Below are 19,513 nucleotides of genomic sequence, written 5' to 3' on the forward strand. Positions count from 1 at the left end.
ATATCCTAATTAGGTAGCCCGTTGCCACCTGACAATGCCAAGCTCTATTTCAGACCACACGTGACTGTATACCTTGTCTTGGTCAACCTTATACTACCTAAAATAGAAAGCCCCTGACCAAATGCGGACTAGAACAGAAATCGATAAGCCACCCACCTCCCCACGGAACCGAGCATTCCATTCCTTAAGGGCCCACGCCTCTCGCTGCCTCAGGACTCAACTTTTGATTAGATAACCGAACCAGGGAAGGGAGTGGACAGCATTGCTGGTCTTGCGCATGCGTCGGACTTTGCGATCAGGGCCAGCCAACTCGGAATGAATAGTTAAATTTCCAGAACAATTGCAATGGGAGAGCTACCCTCTGTCTGGGCTGCGTTTTGTAATTTGTGGTTTTCCCAATAGCCTGAACTGCCTGGGAACATGTTTCTTGAGAGGTGCTGGTGGTTAATTTGAGTCCAAAAGGAGTGGTGAAATGCAAAAAGCGTACAAATGGAGCGATACAAATCAACCCCCTTGCCAAGCAACATTTCGAAGTAATCCGCCCAGTAACAGGTCCAATTGAGAAGTAAAAAGAGAGAGTGATATGATTGGCACATTTTAAAGCTAGGCTAAGCTTATCTAGTTATGATTTCTGCATCCTGTTCAGGGTTTTAGTCAACCAAAGTCCCCGGCACAGTTCCATCTTCCCCCACCCACACAAAGCGAAATATATATTAAAATAGTCAGAATCCATTCAACAATCACAATTAAACAATCCGCAATGGTGTAGAGGTAACATCTGTCGCTCTCATTTCAAAAATCTATCAGAAAAGATGATATGATAGCGCCGACAAGCCCGGGGTTCGATTCCCCGTTGCGGAATTTCTATGTTCTTTTTGGCTATTTTAACGTATACGGGACGCTGTTTAGGTACTGAATGATGTACTGGACGCTTTTTTGGACTCAAATATAACATTCTTCTGTAGATGCAGGGACTGGGAGTTGGGAATATTGTGTGGTGGCTTTTTCCTTTTGATACAGCTTCACTGGGTTTTACGAGACGCGCAGTTTGTGCGAAACACCATCAGAGAAGGCGGATGCTGCGCCACATGCACCAGGGAACATGTGGATTCAGCTTGGAATTGTTGAGCCAGTGGAAAAGGATATTAAGAGACGGAGCGCGGAATGCGATCCGTGAATGGACCTGAGTTAGTTTCCCCCCTCACACTCGAAATTCTTAGAGCAAACCCCAAAATTTCATTCTCCAGATACGTTCTTGAGTTTCCAGGCTACCAGATGATATCAATATCATCCCATAATGCTTGAGGAAAGCTGGTTGAAATGGTGTTTCGAGATTGAATAGTTCTGGGGGCAGTGCTGGCTAACGGTGGGACTTTACGCCGATTGGTCCCCTATTTTTCCGGGGGCTCGTTATTGGCTCTTGGGTAACGACGGCTTCCTGTGCTGAGAACAAAACGACCCCTTCCATTTCCATGAGCCTTTCCTCGAACCCAATCTCCTGCAGTATCATCGCATCATTTCCTGCAGTCAGAGAAGGGTTTGCCGCCCTAACATACGTCCATCTCAACAGTCTGTGCGGCTTCCTGTTGTCAACTCCTGGTCTCTGAGTGGTCTGAAAAAGGTCTCGCCAGTCTCTTCAACACCGGGCTTCCAGCGCTGCACTTCTCAGTCTCTATTAGATATTCGCGACGGCTCCCGGCCACTGCAGTCTTGGTGCTGGCTTCGGCCGCGAAGGCAGGCTAGATGACTGCGGTGGCAGCGGCGGTGGCAGACGTGGCGGCAATAATGGCATGTTCCAAATGGTCGAAATGCGTGTGCGCTCGAGGACTTCTGCTCTTCACTCCAACAACACGCTTTACAGATCCCAAAAAGACCTTGCATCCCCAGGCGTCTGTCGTGTTGTTCTCACATTACAATCAGACTTTGTTGATATTTACAAGGGTTCGCATCAGGGCCCAGTGAGATAGGCGGTGACAAGGAAAATTGTTGGAACGAGGATGTGGACTTAATGTCAGGTTGGCCACCTTGTCCTCTTGGAAAAAAACTTGAGATGTGGACATGCTCGACCTGGTATAGTCAGCGAGAGCACAGTCCAACCGGGTTTCAGGCCTTCTTATGCCAGAAAATGTGCTGGAGTAAGTATCCATTTCCTGATGAGAGGATGGTAAGGCACGGCTCATACCTTCCCCGTGCCTCGGGCCTACTTCATAGCTCTATCTCAATTTTTCTTTCACTTTACATCAACCACGTGGCCGCCTCGACACCACCATCAGCACCGGATTATATCCAATCACCTCACTGCCAGCAAGGACGCCCTTCGCTAAATCCCAAAATACCACCTCCCCCATCACCGGGTTCAGGACTAGTGCCTCAGAGTTTTCTCCCTCCTTCCGCTGATGAAGAGACTCTGAATATCTTCTGTGTATTCCCCGTCATCGGCCGCGATATAGTCGAGCTCCCTATCGGAGTTTCGCACACAGACGTCGCTCTCTAGCGACAGTGGCCCTGCCAGCGGCGGCAGTCCCTCCAGCGAGAGCGCCATTAGTGGTGACGGCCCCTCTAACGACAGCAGCAACAGTTCCCTGTGACAGCCAGTCCATGCTCATCTCAATGCCATGGCCGACCCAACAGCGCAGTGACAGCACGAAGACTCGACCGATCAATGGGGAATATTATCAGCGTTGGAAACTGAAAAAATACCTCAGTCGAGCGAAAGATATAGCGAGCTGCTTCGGCATCCAGAAGACCCTGATATTCAGTCGCAAGTTCATTTGCAGATGTCCCCAGCAGTGAAACCCAGTCCCGCACCAGGTTTGTCCATGATTCAGTCTTTTGAAGGTACATAGTACCGAGTCTTGTCTCACCCCCATCTTCATCCTGCTAGTGTTGACTGGTCTAGAACGGTTCCATACCTTTCCAAGTCTCACTCCCATTGCAACCACGTCTTAGAGCTTGTGGCTTGTGGGTAGATTCACGCCTTTTTCCCGTGCGTTTGGTTGTTTGACTGATCGCGCTCCGCACTTCCCAGTCGTCCATTACGGGAGATGCGCTGCTAAGAGGAACCATCTGAAGAACAAGGGAAGAAGAAATTGTGGAACGTGTGTAGAAAGAGATGCATTGCGGCCATGCCGCCTAAAAACACTGTCGCTGCTGCCGCTGCCGCAGCCGCAAGAATCTGAAATTGTTTTTTTTTGGTGGAAAAAAAAGAAGAAAATCATACGGCAACACCGCCGTCGTCATCATCATCATCGTCATCTTCTTCTTCTTTCTTCACCTTCTCCTCTTCCTCTTCCTCCTCCTCGTCGCCGTTGCCGTTGCCGTTGCCGTTGCCGTTGCCGTTGCCGTTGCCGCCGGCTGCCGTCGTCGTCGCCGCCGCTGCTGCCGGGGCCGTCGCCGCCGGAGCCACTGGGGCCATTGTCGCTGCCGCTGCCGCTGCCGCTGCTGCTGCTGCTGCTGCCGCCGCCGCTGCCGCCGCGGCCAACCGGTCTTCCTCCTCTGAAGTATATCAGTAACAAATCCCTGGACAGGAATATAACCAAGCGTACCCAACGCCGCCAGCTGCGCCTCCGCCGCCTACAGTATTGTCAGTATATAAGCATCTCAAATTATGTCGGATATAGGGTGAAACCAACCTCGCTTTGGCGGCGGAGGTCCTCGATCAACTCGAGGAGGTTCTGATCCAATTGTATTAGCCATAGCACTAGAGTGCGCACCACGTAGAATGACTTACTGCCCGCTGGCGCAGGCGATTGACAGCGGCACTCACGCCGCGCTTCTTCTTCACGCCGGTGGGGTGGCGCCTACTGCCACCACCACCCCAGCCACCGTTGCCGCCGCGTCGGCCCCCATTGCTGCCACCGCAGCCACCGAACTTGCCTCCGCGGCCGAAGCCGCCACCGAAACCACCGTTGCCGCCGGAGCCCGCCGCAAACATCTGATCCACAATGAGTATAAGCTTGAAAGGCGGACACCAGAAGGGGAAGAGTGTAAAGACGAAAACAGGAATGTAGGGCGACAAAGGGCCAAGACATACTTCGGAATGATTACTGCAAGATCATGTTAGCAAGCTCGACGTAACTGACGAATAACACTTACTTTTTTTTGAAAAAAAAAAAACGTGAGCCTTTGTGCCGAGACCTAGGTCAGCATTGCCAAAGTACAGGAAGAAAACACTGTAACATACGAGGAGCAGGGAAACTAGATATATGGTTAGTATTGACCACAAACAAGTGGATGCAGATGAACATACAAGACTCGCACAGTCTGATCTATTCCATTGAAAAATCTAAGTCAGCATTGCCAGAATGTAGGAGAAAAGCGCTGCAACATACTGTGGACAGGGATACTAGATACACAGTTAGCATTGACCACAAACAAGGGGACGGAGATGTACATACAAAACGTGTACACTGAACTCGGGTCTATTGCATTTAAACAGTCAGCACAGAACCAAGCCTTCCAATGGGTCCGAAAGAGAGTGTGATCAAGTGTGTTGAGCGTCAAAGAGAGGCTCGAGCGTCAAAGGAGGGACAAGATGATCTTCGAGCGGAGTGATGGAAACACTGGAGGCTGTTTCACTGAATCAAGAGCAGGAACGGGCAATGGTGTTCGATTGAGGAATATGAAAACAGTTGTACTCACCAAGGAACTCGAACGGACGCGGAACAGAGAAAAAAAAGATCTTTTGACTGTGAACCTGAAGAGAAGAAGAGAAGAAAAGAAGGAGGAAAGTGAAAGAAGAGTGAGATATTCACCTGGACACCTTGCACACGCCAAGATGACGGTCGTGCCTTCCCAAAACGACGCAGAGAGTACCGCACCTGCTAGATTGCCAACGGGCAGGTCAATCGGCCATCAATTCAATCCGGAACAACTTTATACCATGAGCATTGGAGCCGAGCCGGTGCCTTCGTGGCAAGTGCGATGACAGGCGCGATGGCAAGGGAGTGAACCACTGGCCATTGAATAGTCTCATCCATTTGTTGCTGAACCTGCACTTGATACTGCATCGCACTCAGCTCTTACAAGTCCTCAACATCTGGCTCTCCTTCCACTCGAGCGTCGCCATGAAGCAAGACCATGAACGAGAGACATTGAGCCAGCATGAATCAAGGTTCACTTTTCACTTCATCCCGAGGGTATATGAGACCGTCTGGTGCCATGGCGGCAACTCCCCCGTCCGTCCTGTGGAAAGTCGAGTCCTTACTGCAGTGAGACCGGAACATCACTTGAGATCGATAGCAGTCCAGCTCCTCCCTTTGCCTTCCACACGAAACTGACAGAACCTCTCTGAAGCTAGACACCACCCACGTTGCGGTATTGCAGACATCACTATGATACGGTATATCAACCAGCCCACCGATGACTTTCGAGGCCCATATGCGATTGGAAAGTCAATGAGTTGTGACTGAAAGGGGCCGAGAGGGGAAGACGACGGACTCTACAATGTCCTGGGGCGCTGTCAGGTTGATATATGCTGTGTGGAAATTACACCGAGGTTTCCTAGCGCAGACCAGACAACTTCAGCCGAAGATCTAGCGTGACGGTCATTGCGGAGTCCACCTCCCCAGAGAAGGCCACAGGCTGGAATCAAATCGTTTGGGAGGCAAAGACAGGAAGCAAGAGGGTTTGATCACACATATGGCAAAACGACTGTCAATTCTGAGCATGTACGGCTGAGATGTCTCTGGTATTTCATCTTTTACATACATCTGCGAATGAACTTCCCGACTTATTCTCTCTTCCGATTCAACATGTTACTTCTCATACTTGTTGCTCTCCTAACCACCACGCGAGCAACATTGTTCGGTTGCATGAATGATTCGCCAGACTTTGCTCTCCTGTCGGTCATGAAAACCTAAGAAGCTTGGTTCTACATCTATAGCAGCGGCGACGGCAGCGACAACGACGGCCCCAGCAGTGGCTATAGCGTGAGCGCCAACAATCAATCTATATGGGTTTTGAACGATGCATGTGCAGTGCATTGCTGCATCAGCGCCTCCACTCTTAATAATCTTCAGAATTGGTTCGACGGAGCACAAGCCAGATGGATCGCCGATAGCCTTGTTACAGTGTAGATATTCTCAGGAGAGCCAGTCATGTTACTCAAGAGCCAGATGATCAAGAGTCTCGGATCTGCAGCCCTCCTGCCACACCGTCATCTTATCAACTGCTTCCAGATAGTACCTACCTAATACCTACTAGGTACTCTTGATGTTGATCCGGACGCACCGTCCCAGTGATGTACCAGAAAAGGTTTGTGATTGATCGACTCCAAAGTCCAAACGTCGGAGATACAAGGGCAAGAGCTCCAGGGTGTTGTTTCTCCCCCGGACGCCTTCCCCAGTCGGCGCGCGTCGTGCCAAAATTGGAGTGGCGTTGGCATTGAACACGGAGACATGAGCAAGTATTATCTTGAAGGGTGGACGATGAGAGAAAATCGCATTATGCAGAGTGGCAGGTTTGTCAGCGCCTACCGGCCGGTCAGTCCTGAGACAGGCGATGATACGCAGCCGAGCCTTATTTTTTCCTAGTTACCAAGCTCGCAAGGTACGCCATGGCCAATGCGACGTGCCAACTGCACCCCTGGCACACGCTTGTCTGAGGGCCCATTGCAGACTCGACAAATGCGCGGAAGATACCCCGCTATCAACTGAGATGACGGGCGCCAAAGCCCACAATTGGCTCTGGACTGGGCTTCCAGAAGGTGCCCTGCGTGTGGAATAAGCAGCCACCTACGACGAGTCCAACGACGCTGGCTGTACCTAGCGCATTCGGATATGTCCACCATGCCCACCACCTCCTCCAACAGCCAATGCTCGGTGGCCTGTGGGCACCAACTTCCCCAAAGAGGCGCAAGAACGGAGACGGCCCATGTCCAAATGTCGTGGGAAGGGCGTGCAGGACCAAGGCTCTTACACACCCATTGACACCCCATTCCAGGTCCTGCCTGAGGAGTCATCGACCCTATCCACCGATCTTCGGAGATTCGTATCCTGGTCCGAGGAGAAGGCTGAGGATCTCACAAAAAGTACGGCCTGGTCGCCTTCTCGCCTCTCCATTCTTTTCTTCCATTGTCATCTCGAAGAGTGTTTGCTTGTTTGGTTCCCCAGTTTTGAGGATCCCAGGCATAGAAAATGGAGTACTTCGATTTCGACGACGCCTCGCATGCCATCCCTGCTTTCGACCTTGACGACTGTTCGTCGGTCGCGGGCGAGGCTTGTGAGACTGATGCCACGGATTGCTATGAATCCCTCTTTTTCGACAAATCGGCGGCCCTTCCGACAAGTCGACCGCCGCCCATGAAAATCGTCAAATTGAAGCTAATCAACAACGTCGAAATAGAGGCCATCCCACATCCTTCCGACATCACCGCGGACTACCCCATGTTTCGTGCCAAAGAGCCTTGTGATCTGTGCGCGCGAATGGGTCTCGATTGCTTCTTGGCTACAAGAGGCGCTCTGGTCACAGGCTGCACCTGCTGCATCTCTCTGTATCGAGAGTGCAGTTTTGTCCACCCCAAAATCCCCAAAGGCTTTGTCAATACTTTCCCAGGAATTGCAGAAGATCAGCAGATTACTGAAGGGCCATTGACCGAACGGAGAAAGGCCATGAAGTCAATGGAAGAGGGACGAGGCCGAAAGACTGGCGCCCGGTTCCCGCGCGACGCGGTCAAGATACTGAAACAGTGGCTTGCTGAACATGCTGACCACCCGTATCCGAATGAGCGAGAAAAGGACGAGCTCAAGCAAGTCACCGGCTTGAAGAGGAGCCAGATCTCGAATTGGCTGGCCAATGCGCGCAGACGAGGCAAGGTCAGGCCTGCCGAATCTGGGCCGTCCTCACCGATGCTCGGGGCAATTGACATACCCAACAGAGTCGACAATCCAGACATTACAGATCTCAATCCCCTAGACCGATGGAAAGCCTCACCACCAGAACACGAACCCGCATCGATGACCGCTATTGCTCGTGCCGTCACTTCCACCCCGCTACCAGTTCGCAATCCGTCTCTGCCGAGCATTCATGGCTCCAGGCCAAGCTCGAGGAAGGCATCGAGCGAAGACGATTCATCCTTCTCCATGTTCCGTGCTCCATCTGTAAGCAGTTTTGGAACCAAAGAATCCAGCAATTCCGATCTTACATTCGCTTCTTCGCGGTCGAATCGGTCCAAGGGTTCTTTTGCATCTTCCCAAGACCGGCGCAGGCGCAGGCGAGCCCCGGTGGCGCAACGCACGGCTACGCAACAGGCCAAATCCCGCGCGGCAAGGATCTTCCAATGCACGTTTTGCACAGATTCGTTCCCTGCCAAGTATGACTGGCAGAGGCATGAGAAGTCTCTCCATCTTGCTCTGGAGCGGTGGACATGTTGTCCCAATGGTGGTACAATGACCGACGCACTGACGGGAATGGAACTTTGCGTCTTCTGCCGCGAGCCAAACCCGTCTACGGATCATTTGGAATCGCACAATTTCACTGCGTGCCAAGAGAAGACGTTGCAAGAACGTACCTTTTATCGGAAGGACCACCTCAGCCAGCATCTGAAATTGATGCACAACGCGAAGGTGCAGTCTCACATGGACACCTGGAAGAGCACCACAAACGAGATCAAGTCGTCTTGCGGCTTCTGCCCATCCAAGTTCACCACCTGGCAACAGCGAGCAGATCATCTTGCTGCTCATTTCCGGAATGGTGCGGACATGAGCAACTGGGGTGGCGGATGGGGTTTTGAACCGTATGTCGAAAGACTGGTTGAGAATGCCATACCGCCCTACCTCATCGGCCACGAGAGGACCACGATGGACCCATATGTCGCAAGGCTGACGGCAACACCGTCCTCTCACACCGACGGCGGATTGACCAACGGCACCTCAGCCGAGAGCACGGAGCCTGATCAAATGACTCGTGACTCAAATTGTTGGGGTAGACTAGAGCAGGAATTGAGCAAATTTGTATCGCAACAGAGAGTTGCAGGTCACGTCCCGTCAGACAAGGAGCTGCAGGATCACGCGCGCTTTATCATTTACGAGGACAACGATCCCTGGAACTGGACCTGCGCAGATAATCAGCAATGGCTTGATACTTTCAAGTACCAACAGGGGATTGGAACTATCACAGAAGCAATGGTGCCGACCCAAACCCTGGCTGAAGTGCCCATCCTAGCCCCATACGTGATCAAGGGCGGGTTGAAGTCGAAGCCTGCAACCACCCAAAGTCAGCGTAGGAGCTTGTCCGTTGATACCAACTCTTTCCCAGCCATGACACCGGACTGCGGCAGTGTACCCAACTCGACCACGGCAAGGACATTTGACAACGGCATGGAGCTTGACTTTGACAGCATTGATTTTAGCAACCTCGATCTTGGAATGGTCGACGATCTGAACTTCGACCTAGGACTCGACAACAGTCAAGGAGTAGGGCTGGCATGCGGTAGTGGCATTGGCGTCTCGATGGCGCCTGCGACGCCGTTCTCATCGAGTATCTCGGGTGACGGTTTGTTCGGCTCGTATGGGATGAACCACCCAGTGGGCGTGGGTATGGACATGAACCCAGGAATGCCTCTTCAGCAGCAACCGACACAGGCTGGCAGCACTGGCCAGTTCATGAGTGACCGTGACCTGAACCAATTGACAGGTTACGTCGCAGGATTCAACTGAGTTTGAAATCCAGGTTGGAAGAGGAGAGAAAGAAAGGAAATAGATCAGGTGGGCATTGGACAGTATTTCAACAATGTAACAGACGGACCAAATTGGCCATGAGTGGATTCGCACTGGTCAGGCGGAGGGCGCAGGTCTCATTGAGGAAATAGTTGAAGGACATGGCGCCACCGGTTCACAGTCCAGTCATCAGCTGTCTCTGACGACGAGGAGTAGAAGAGTAATCAACAAGAGTACCGAGTAATGAATTAAAGGTTCTCTTGTTTGTTCCTACACGCCCTTCTGCCTCTCGCGCCCTGCGTCTGTCAAGGCTGCAGGTGGTCTTGGGTTTCAGGTTCCGAGTCGTCGGCAGAAACAAAATCCACTTCCGAGCTTCCGACAGACCGCCAAACTGTCCGTCCTTGGAACAGGAAGCCAGACAAATTTTGGTGGTTCTTGTTTCTTGCCCCTCAGAGCTGCAAAGGAAGCATGTGAGTAATAAGTTTTAACAGTCGTGCAGTCCGTCTATTGCACGTGCCCCAAGCATCTGAGAACCATTAGGCATGCAGAACAAGAAGGAGCTAGACGGCGATGACAAGGCAACACTACTACAGGCCAGACCATTCCAACAGAGGATTATTGCCCTCAAGTTCAGCCCGCTCTCACATGTCAGATTCTAAGAAAATGGCTTGTTCCGCTCGCCGCGTATCTAGGATCCATCCTCCCATCCCCCAGCAAGCATGCATGCCCCTGCCCTTCTCCCGTTCTCAACAAACCCAACAAAAGCAGTCTTGCTAAATCCCGCTGGCAGAACAAATCTTATCCTCTCATACAGCCCACCTGGCCTGCCTGCCCTGATACTTACCTAGGTAGTCCTTTCCGCCTTCGTCCTTGGCTATGCGTGACAATGTCGTGCATCGGATTATGTGCATGTGAAATGTCCACATGCCATCCGTGGAGGGACCTCGATAACATTCGCTGATATCATCTCCGTTCCCACCCCTTGCTTCCTCCAGATTGCGATTTTTACATGAGTCCGCCCATACTCGAGTGTCCGAATCCCAAACAGATCCTGTGTGTAGGACGAAATCCTACTTACCTGTCGCTGTCCCTTTCAGCTCTTAGGACGAGAGGGACCGTGGGAGACAGGTGGCCCTCCTTGACAATAGCGCCAGAAATGGCGGGCGCTGTCCCTCGACCTGATGCGAATATGACACGACACGAGCCCGTACCATACGAAGAACTCTCTAGATCGACCATCTACACCATGATCCCCTCCGTGGTCCGTTCAAGGATACCAGTCTTGACTTCCCTCCGGCATACGGCAAAGACGGTGGTCCTTCATGGCACGAGTGTCCGTAGGAGGGCAGGTAATTTTTCTTGCATCGAGTCCACCAAAGAGAAGGATAGTTATGAGTTTGCATCAACCGCCAACTCAAGTGGAACAACAACACCCACGATCAGACCAGAAAGCCCGGAAGGAAGCATCCCTTCACAAGATCTGACTCTGAGGATGCTCCCACCGTTGGAAGTGAGATCAGGCGTGGACTGGGATGTTGCTCTCACTGGAGTGAGGTTATGGGTCAACGCCAAAACCCAAGCAGAGCAAGGAGGCGACCCGGTCGCCCTGCGGAGCATGCACATTGATGCTTTGCGATATATGCACATGGCCCTGCCGTCAGATCTGACGCCCCTCGAGATCCAGACTCTGCGAGCTAGCATGTCAACCCAGCTTATCTCTCAAGCTGAAAACCTCATCGAGTATCGCGCTCGACGACAACCAAACATTCTCCGCCAGGGTGTTGCCCAGGCTGTGTGCTGGCTTGTTGCCGGATTATTACTGGTCCTACCGATTATCATGACCCTCCTCAACCGACTTCTTCAATTTGAGCGCGACCATCAAGTCACCGAGCGAGTGCTCGCAAATGGTATTGACCTGACTTCGGCTCTCGGTGATCGTGGTGCAGAGTTACACCAAGCAATCGTTCGCTTCAAGGATGGCCGGGTGGGAGGCGCCTGTGTGGAGCTTGGATCCTGGTTCGTAGAAGGAATCGTTGGCGGTGTCAATGATGGTATTGACGCTGTGGCTCAGACTCGAAGGAAAGCCTCGGTCGCCAAATGTCCTGGCTGACGATATGCTGTTGTTTTGTGTATAGAATTGGACCCTTATAGATCTTAAGATACCCAATGCCGTTCATCTTGTCAAGCAAAGAGTGTTGATTGTGCCTTGTTCTTTCCGCTCGCTTCCTCCTGTGGCTTGAAACCTTTCACGACAGCAACTGGCACAGCTCGTTTCACACGCTGAGCCGCGCCCCACGGTCCACGAGGACCCGCGCGGCTGGTGAGGCTTTGGTTTTTAAGTCTCGGCGCGGGGCACGATGGAGCTGCTTGTCTCCGCCATTTCCAACTCAAATCTCCAAATCGCATTTCGACTTCCACAACAATGTCACTTCCTTTGCTTCCTTCCTTTCGAAGACAACAACTGGTGTTGGACTTGTGAGTGAGTCGCTGAGACGTTGAATGTGCTGGCTGACACTACTTCAAGCTCTGCTTTGAGAGGACATTGTCCAGACGGGCTTTATCTTTCACTTACTCCTGGCGATCCTTGTATCTGGGCCGCGGTAATTTTTGTGCGAAGAGGTACCAGTCCTTTCACGTATCACCAGAAGGTTGTTTGGAAGCTGACATGAAGAGTCCAGGACCGTACACAGGGGCGATTCTTCGCTTCCAAATCTCTTTTCCAGACACATTTCCTGACCAGCCTCCTCTCCTCACCTTTTCAACCGATGTCTTCCATCCTTTGATCGTGCCTTTGACCACATACACCTTCAGCGCGAATATCGTTGATGCATCAGGCACTGTCAGCGCTTCAGATGAGGATCGTCTCCCTCCTGGAGCATTCAGCTTGCGCTATGGATTTCCACACTGGTTCACAGCATCTCCTTCGCCGGCCAGCAAGGGAGACTCTTTCAGTATGAACAAGCAAGGAGATGCAAGTGCTTCGAGTCTTGACGCCTTGGAATACAACACCAAAGAAGCAAATGAAACTCCTGTCGTTGAGCCGGAACCACAAGATCGTGGAACCATCATTTTGAACTTATTGCAACATGTTCAAGATGCGTTTGAAGATGAAGCGTTGCTGGACAAACTCCCTGTTGAGACCGCTGGAGATCCCAGTGCATGGCACGCGTGGCGTGCACATCGTGGACTTGCGAAACGGCAGAACGAGCCTCAGACGCTGATGCCTGAAGGCAAAGATGCAGCTCCTTCATCACCGAAAAATCCCGGAGAGTGGAAATGGGATGGTGTCTGGGAGTCACGCGTGAGGAATGGTATCGAAGCCAGCATAAGTGAAGCCACCCTGTTCGGCAATACTGGTGGTGGTCGAGCAGGGTCTGTTGCGATGGACACCACAAGCATGGACCCGCACCAAAGAATCCTGGCTGCAGCCGATCGACAAATTCGCTTCACAAAGCTGAGCGATGAGCATTTCGATAAAATAAAGGCCGAAATACCCGTCTCTGGCTCTGCCATGCCGACCTGATGATGGAAACTGCGACATTTCGAATGGGCCAATGAGGAAGCGGTGCGGACCGCCGTTGTGACCCCTTGCCAGTCGAGCCTCGCGATGGCCATGCTCCTGCACGATCTATCATCGATATCATCTTCTCCTTCCACAGCTTGCAGCTGCAAGAACGTGTGGAAGCTCTTGCTTGTGCTGTCTTCAGCAAATCCCCAACCTTCAATCTCGTCCGCAGCTCGATCGTTTGCTTCTCTCCTCAACAGTTTACACTGCACACGATACTCTGTATGGTTGCTGCTTCGGCTTTCGATTACTGGCCACATGAATATAGCATGTATGGCTTCTTCATATGACTGATGCATGCCCGTCGAGCAACTCAACTGTCTCTTCGAGCGGCGCAGCATTCGGCATCCTCATTCTCGGGATCATCGCCTTGCACTTTTAGCCTGCACAATTATCTTCGCTCTCCCAGGAAATGAACAGAACCGAACTCGTCCAGGCAGCGATTACCAATTCTTGAATCGGACTGTGACAATCTCCGGCTCCCTGCACCCGGATCGAGGCAAACAGAGCAGTCCTGTCCATCTCCTTTGAATCAATCTGCAGAACACGTCACCCGCTGCATCTGGGTCAACAAGCCGAGAAGATAAAGGCCTGTCGAATTCTTCATTTTCTCCTCGCCGGGAAAGACCTTTGTATATAAAAATAGCAATTGATTGCTCCAGGGACATTTGTCTCCTGCGTCCGGGTGTGAAAGGCTCCTGACAACAGTGCTGTCGCCTTGTTAGCATCAACATCAGGAAGAACAGGGAAGAGAAGGAACCATCACCACACAGCCTGTTGGCGGCCTCGAATCCTTGAGACTCTGTGAACATCATGGACGGAGAAGATATTGATGCGACCCCAAGGGTTCTCAGAGTGAAAAATCCAGATTTGAAAGACAAAGAGGAGGATGCGGATGGTCTAACAGAGTTCGGCGCTGCAAAGACCTCGAGGTTCTCAGTCAGGTCAATCTCGGCTTCGTTGTCTTCAATTTGGGGAAGAAGAAATGCCAGTACCAGCACCTCCTGCTCTCAGTCAGAGTCCAGCCAAGACCAAAATTGGACTGTCGCACCCGACTTGAACCTGGATTTCGACGACAACCTACCTTCGCGCGGCTGCGTCTCCTTCTCAGATCTTCTCCCTACTCGCAAATCTTCCGCTCGAGCGTCCAGGAAGAAGAGATTGAACTCCGTCAAGGACGTCAAGGTGAGCATCCTTCCCCAGCCTGTGATCACCTCTTTCACAAAGGTATTGGCTAAAGCTGCGATAGCCGTCTCATTCACAGAGTCGCGTTTCTGTCTCCAGACCGTCCTCAAATCATTTCAGTCTTCCACCAACAGTTCAGCGGCGTTATCCCATAGACGGGGAAGACGAGGTATGTGGTTGATAGGGATCACAGCCTAGCTATCGTCAAAGCCTTAGCTGATCATATTTCAACAGTCCTCAGTGTACAGCTTCGCCTCTTTCTCGACCAATCATTCCTCAAGACACTCAAGCAAGGTCCATCGTGATCCACAGAAGAGACAATCGCAGCGAACCGCTGTCCCACAGACACTCCCGTCAACCATGGCGTCAAACCTTCCGAACGGTGTCTACACGAATGGCGTCCCGAATGACCAAGACATGCGAGTTGTTCCACCTATCAACGATCACATCACAGCCCCTGCTGTTCAAGCACCCACCTTGCAAAACATCCTGGATTTTCGTGGCTCTCTTGCACATGAGGCTCGTGCGACAACGTCTTCCCTGACCCCTGCTTATCAGAATGAGCCGCTAGTGAACGGAGAGACAGTACCGTCTGCTCCGCCTCCAAGTCCGGTCAGCACAAGATACCCCGAACAGACTATTGCTCCCCCTGTCAACCGCGATCTTATCCAGCCTCACTTCGATGCCTACGGTTTTCGTGACAACTTTAGCGAACCTGAACGAAGCTATCGCCGCAATCCTCTACAGCATCCACTACCTCGACGGCACATCCAAATCGTCCCATTGCCAGCAATTGCAGCACTAAAAGTGGAGACCTTCGCATTCAATGTATTGGAAGCTGGTGCAAAATCACCTATGACCACGTATGTCGGGTTCAACCTTACTGCTGTCAAACAAAACAACCTCGTGACGCAAAGACAAACCACTCAATCCCAAGAGCGGCCTTACATCCTCACAGACAACAACGAAGGTTTCTTGACTGATCTGCAAATTCAAACCTACGTCAAAGGCCCTGCCAGCAAGCTTTTTGAGGCCGGAATTCAAAGCGTTCAGGAGCTGCGTGTCAAAGATCACTGGAATATTTTGCTCAAGCTCGGCGCACAAGAGAATACCCTGAAATCCAAACTCTCCAGCTCCCTACGGTCAGGCACCAAAGCGTCATCGCTCTCCCTGATCGACCAGTTCCTGGCAAGCCTTAAGATGGACGGCAAGAGAAGCGAACCAGTCTCTGTGGAGGCGATAGTCAAGTATCGCCATGCATTCCTGCCAGAGGATACGACTCTGGAGGCGCGGGCCGTCTGCCGCGTTGGCTCACTCGCTTCCGCCTCTTCCATGGACGCTGTTGAAGTTGGAGAGCTCGCAGGCGCTATCGTCCATGCGCTTGATCCAGGGGTGAGCACTGTCAAGCTGCTCTCGGTCGAGCGACCAGAGCGACAACACCATCTGGAGTTGGGTGGCCGCCAGGCGCTGGCACTCATCTACGACTTCCGACATGCGATGGGCCATGTCGTTTCGGAATCGGTAACCTGGGACCTCGCGGTCCTAGAGACCTATTACCGACAGGTCCGGGCGTTGGAGTCTGCGGAGACGCAGACTCCAACGCCCCGAGACACCCTTCGCCGCCGTGTGGCAACGGTGGCGAAGAGGTTCTCGCCGAGGAAGTCTGGTGGTGTCGGCCCTGGCGGCGAGGGGCGCGTGGAATAGGATGCCACGGGGCGTGGCGTTGGTGGCGGTGGTGGTGACGGCGGCGACGAGGACGACGAGGGTGAGGACGAAGCTGCCCTCGTGTGGCAGCAAATGAGAGAGGCCTCCGGGCTGAGCGACGAGGCCGAGAGCCTCTACGAGACGGGGGTTTGGGGGCCGCCCTGGCTATGAGGGCGAAATAAAATTGCATGAAACAAGTCCTGTTCCGTTCCTTTGCTTCGTGGTATTGTAGCTGTAGCGATCGCCGTGAACAGTGCAGTTTCGCTACAGAGCGTGCATAGAACGCCCTGATAACGGCGCCTGAAAGGCGTGCGTCCGTGACGGACGGTCTGAAACACTAAATCAAGGCCCAGAATGTAAGTTGACAATCTGGCGAGGCACGATCATCCGTGTTGTCGCCCCCTTCCCAGCGTCGTCCTTCGAGGCGGAAACCACCCAGGCGACGATAGACACCTGCCCCCCGAGTACGGTGCGATACATACAGGATCCCCCAGTTTCAGCGTGGTCCTCGAACCCTCTAGCTTGACCTTGACACTTGTCTTTCTCCTGACTGCCACCGCGATCGAGACCGCGACCGGAACCAAGACCGGGAAAGTTAAGGGGAAATTGGCCTTGTGCGGGTGAAATGTAGTTTGCGCTGTCACTATCTAAGTGTTTATTTAGTTCTGGAGTTACTCTGGTTTATATGTGTGTGTGTGTGTGTGTGTGTGTTTCCCTACGCGTCCTTCCAGGTTCTGGTCGTAATATGATATTATACACCTCTACTCGCCACCTAGGCAAAGTATTGCAAAAAGCTAGTTTATTTTCTCAACACTTGTCAAGGAAGGTGGAGAGGGAAAAAAAAGAGAAAGGCACAAGCTATTTGAAATTGATAATCATGTGAGGAATAGAGAATCAAGATCCACATAGGTTTAGCTGGGGGAAAGCTGCGAGAGAGATTCAGTTCCTCCATATCTTTGCTCTTTTCTGTCTCTCTCTCGCCGCTTCCTCCTCTCCCTCCTCATTCTACTTCTGTGGTGAACCCATGTGCAGAGATTGAATGGCTCAATGCACTGGTGCGCCTTCCACATTGTTGTGCTGCGCCCAAAAGAAGAGGAAAAAGAAAAGAGATTTGTGATCAGTGTGTCGTATCCACCATACCGCCTCATGATCTCTCTGTGAGTTGGGCCAGATTGGCACTCACAGACGCTCTGCTTTGACAAATCCCTAGAAGCCCTGCTAGGAGTGGTCTCGTTGTTCTTTGCTTCACACGAGAGCGATCGGCTCCTTTTTTGGATCGTACTTGTCCCAAACTTCGCCGTGTATGTGGTCCAAGATAAAGCAATCCGTCACGACTCTGTATTGGCCCGCATTCTCGGTGGGACGGAGTATGTAAGGAGTATGTGCATCGGCGAGGATGAACACTTGGTCTCCTTCGCGAATACCGCGTCCCATCCCAACCAGGCCGCTCTTCGTATAAAACAAGTCATACGCAGACCCGGTTTTCCGGTACACCTGAAAGAAATCCTCAGCCACTGATCCGACGTTTTTACAGGTAGCTGAAGGATGAAAGGCACTTTGCGTGAATTCTTGATACACATCCCTGATTATCGAGAAGTCAAAGTAAAATTCCGAGTCCGTGGGAACGCTGTGTATGGCCATTGTTTCGATCCACTCGTCGGCTCGAGCCTCCCACTCTAAAGGAGACAAATGGGCCGAAGAGGAATGCACCACTAAGAAACTTGCCAGAAAGGCCACGAAGCTTCTTTCCCTTAGAGGCCTCCGAATTCGCTGATCTGTCACTCCGAACGACGTAACAGCACTGTCGTTGAAGGTCAAGGTGTTGAAAAGCATTTCCAAAGGTCGATATCCATTTATATCAGTCGTGTGTGATTTTAGGAAAGATAGCAACGATACCGAGGAGGCCGTCACTGTGGGAGCGCTATGAAGAGGATATGTCTCTTGGATGATATCGAAGTTCGCTCCCAGACAACGGAGTATCCTGCCATCAATGTACACCTGATCATTGTGAAAGGTTTCTCCAGCCGAGTCAAAAGGGCCCTTGTCTGCATCGAAGTAGCAATGTATAGGAGTGAACTCCCTTGGCGAGCGGCGATAATCCGCGGTCCAAGAAGGGAGGGAAAGATCGCCCGAAAGGCAGGCCCAACCAAGTAAGTCGAGACATCGAGATTCTCGAAGAATTAGAGATGCCAGCTCGATATAGATCTGCTCGCAGCTTTTAGAGTAATCTGGCTGGATCAAAGTTGCGAAATCGATCTCGGCTTGTTTTTCTGCGATTCCCAGCAGAGCAAAAACTCGATCTCTGGGGTCTCTGCATGATTTCCCCGTCTGCATAGCTAGGATGTTGTGCAAGTGGATGAAATGGCGACGACGTTGATTTAAGCTCTCCATCTCCTGTTGGCTCGAGGCGGGAATGAGACGAGAAAGGGTGGCTGAGGGGTCGGCATAACTTAATATCCCCAGGACCGGAACACTATCCAATTCCTCAAAAGGTACGTCCGTTACCTTGTGCAACTGGGTCCACACCATGGTCGTCCAAACCATTTCGGATACGATGAAAGCGAAACTCGCCAATTTCCCCCAATCCAGTTCAATCTGGTCGCAGAAGAATCGTGGCTTCTCAGTGAGAACCAGCTCTTGAGTGGTCCACAATCGATGAAACCATCGACAAGTGTAAGTGAAAAGGGACCATTCCATCAGATACCGAGCAAAGTCTGTAACTCCTAGTATACCTTTGCAAAGATGTTCAGATAAAGAACCTTCCCGAGCAAGTGACGCCAAGGTACCCTCAGCACGCGCCTCAGAAACGATGGGTGCGATGTTTTTCATGGTGTAGACAAAGTCTGACGACAGTGAAGTTTCGTGTCCCAGCCAGATCAGTACCTCTGCAGCACGAGAATAGATTGTTCCCATGATCTTGATCTGAGCGGCTCGTTCCTCCATGTCATTTTGTCTGATACAGATCGCATCAATCCACAGCCATCCACAGATGTTCAGCGTTGTAAAGTTGTGCAGTGCGTTGAAAAGATTGGGTATGACTTTGATCGGCTCGTCGTTACAAATAACGGTGCACGAAGGCTCCTGGTCACATGACTCGTCAGGCTCTACAACCAGACGATCCATTTGGAAGTGCCCTTTTCGATAGGGGTCGCCACATGTGTATGACAAAGCTCTGAAGTCCGGCGCCCCATCGAGTTTGAAGACGCGCAATCTTCCTGTGACATGTTCGGAAGCTGGCTCTAAATAGAACAGACGAAATTCTCCTGGTGACAAGGAACCGGCAGGGTCCTTCGAGCCCTGAGCTGGTCCCCCTTCGTTGGATGATGCAATGGGAGACTCCGACACCGATGACATTGTGAAGTTGAGGTCAACTTTAGCTGGACTGAAACCAATGTAGAGGATA

The 19,513-nt window shown here is 51.8% G+C and overlaps 6 protein-coding genes and 1 non-coding gene across 7 annotated transcripts; 5 read left to right on the forward strand and 2 right to left on the reverse strand.

The window, feature by feature from the left end:
• The first annotated feature begins 754 nt into the window (after nt 1–754).
• On the forward strand, nt 755–861 carry Z520_04569. Its single transcript has one exon. It is a non-coding gene; the product is annotated as a tRNA-Glu (tRNA).
• Nucleotides 862–3,214: 2,353 nt separating this feature from the next.
• Z520_04570 (uncharacterized protein) lies at nt 3,215–5,068 on the reverse strand (the record flags this gene model as incomplete). Its single annotated transcript, XM_016775075.1, has 9 exons — nt 3,215–3,495; nt 3,546–3,573; nt 3,633–3,674; nt 3,731–4,046; nt 4,184–4,197; nt 4,250–4,285; nt 4,332–4,345; nt 4,398–4,421; nt 5,026–5,068. The coding sequence occupies 9 exons, from the start codon at nt 5,066–5,068 to the stop codon at nt 3,215–3,217; spliced, it is 798 nt and encodes a 265-aa protein (XP_016634055.1).
• A 2,068-nt stretch (nt 5,069–7,136) lies between these two features.
• Z520_04571 (uncharacterized protein) lies at nt 7,137–9,656 on the forward strand (the record flags this gene model as incomplete). Its single annotated transcript, XM_016775076.1, has 1 exon — nt 7,137–9,656. The coding sequence occupies one exon, from the start codon at nt 7,137–7,139 to the stop codon at nt 9,654–9,656; it is 2,520 nt and encodes an 839-aa protein (XP_016634056.1).
• Nucleotides 9,657–10,812: 1,156 nt separating this feature from the next.
• On the forward strand, nt 10,813–11,766 carry Z520_04572 (uncharacterized protein; the record flags this gene model as incomplete). Its single annotated transcript, XM_016775077.1, has 1 exon — nt 10,813–11,766. The coding sequence occupies one exon, from the start codon at nt 10,813–10,815 to the stop codon at nt 11,764–11,766; it is 954 nt and encodes a 317-aa protein (XP_016634057.1).
• A 312-nt stretch (nt 11,767–12,078) lies between these two features.
• Z520_04573 (uncharacterized protein) lies at nt 12,079–13,179 on the forward strand (the record flags this gene model as incomplete). Its single annotated transcript, XM_016775078.1, has 3 exons — nt 12,079–12,131; nt 12,181–12,275; nt 12,335–13,179. 3 exons carry the CDS (start codon nt 12,079–12,081, stop codon nt 13,177–13,179), a joined length of 993 nt encoding a protein of 330 aa, XP_016634058.1.
• An 855-nt stretch (nt 13,180–14,034) lies between these two features.
• On the forward strand, nt 14,035–16,110 carry Z520_04574 (uncharacterized protein; the record flags this gene model as incomplete). The annotated part of the gene is made up of 2 exons (XM_016775079.1): nt 14,035–14,575; nt 14,648–16,110. 2 exons carry the CDS (start codon nt 14,035–14,037, stop codon nt 16,108–16,110), a joined length of 2,004 nt encoding a protein of 667 aa, XP_016634059.1.
• A 1,245-nt stretch (nt 16,111–17,355) lies between these two features.
• On the reverse strand, nt 17,356–19,464 carry Z520_04575 (uncharacterized protein; the record flags this gene model as incomplete). The annotated part of the gene is made up of 1 exon (XM_016775080.1): nt 17,356–19,464. One exon carries the CDS (start codon nt 19,462–19,464, stop codon nt 17,356–17,358), a length of 2,109 nt encoding a protein of 702 aa, XP_016634060.1.
• Between the last annotated feature and the right edge of the window lie 49 nt (nt 19,465–19,513).

This window comes from Fonsecaea multimorphosa (assembly GCF_000836435.1).
Source record: "Fonsecaea multimorphosa CBS 102226 unplaced genomic scaffold supercont1.7, whole genome shotgun sequence".
In the NCBI taxonomy this organism is placed as follows: Eukaryota; Fungi; Ascomycota; class Eurotiomycetes; order Chaetothyriales; family Herpotrichiellaceae; genus Fonsecaea; species Fonsecaea multimorphosa.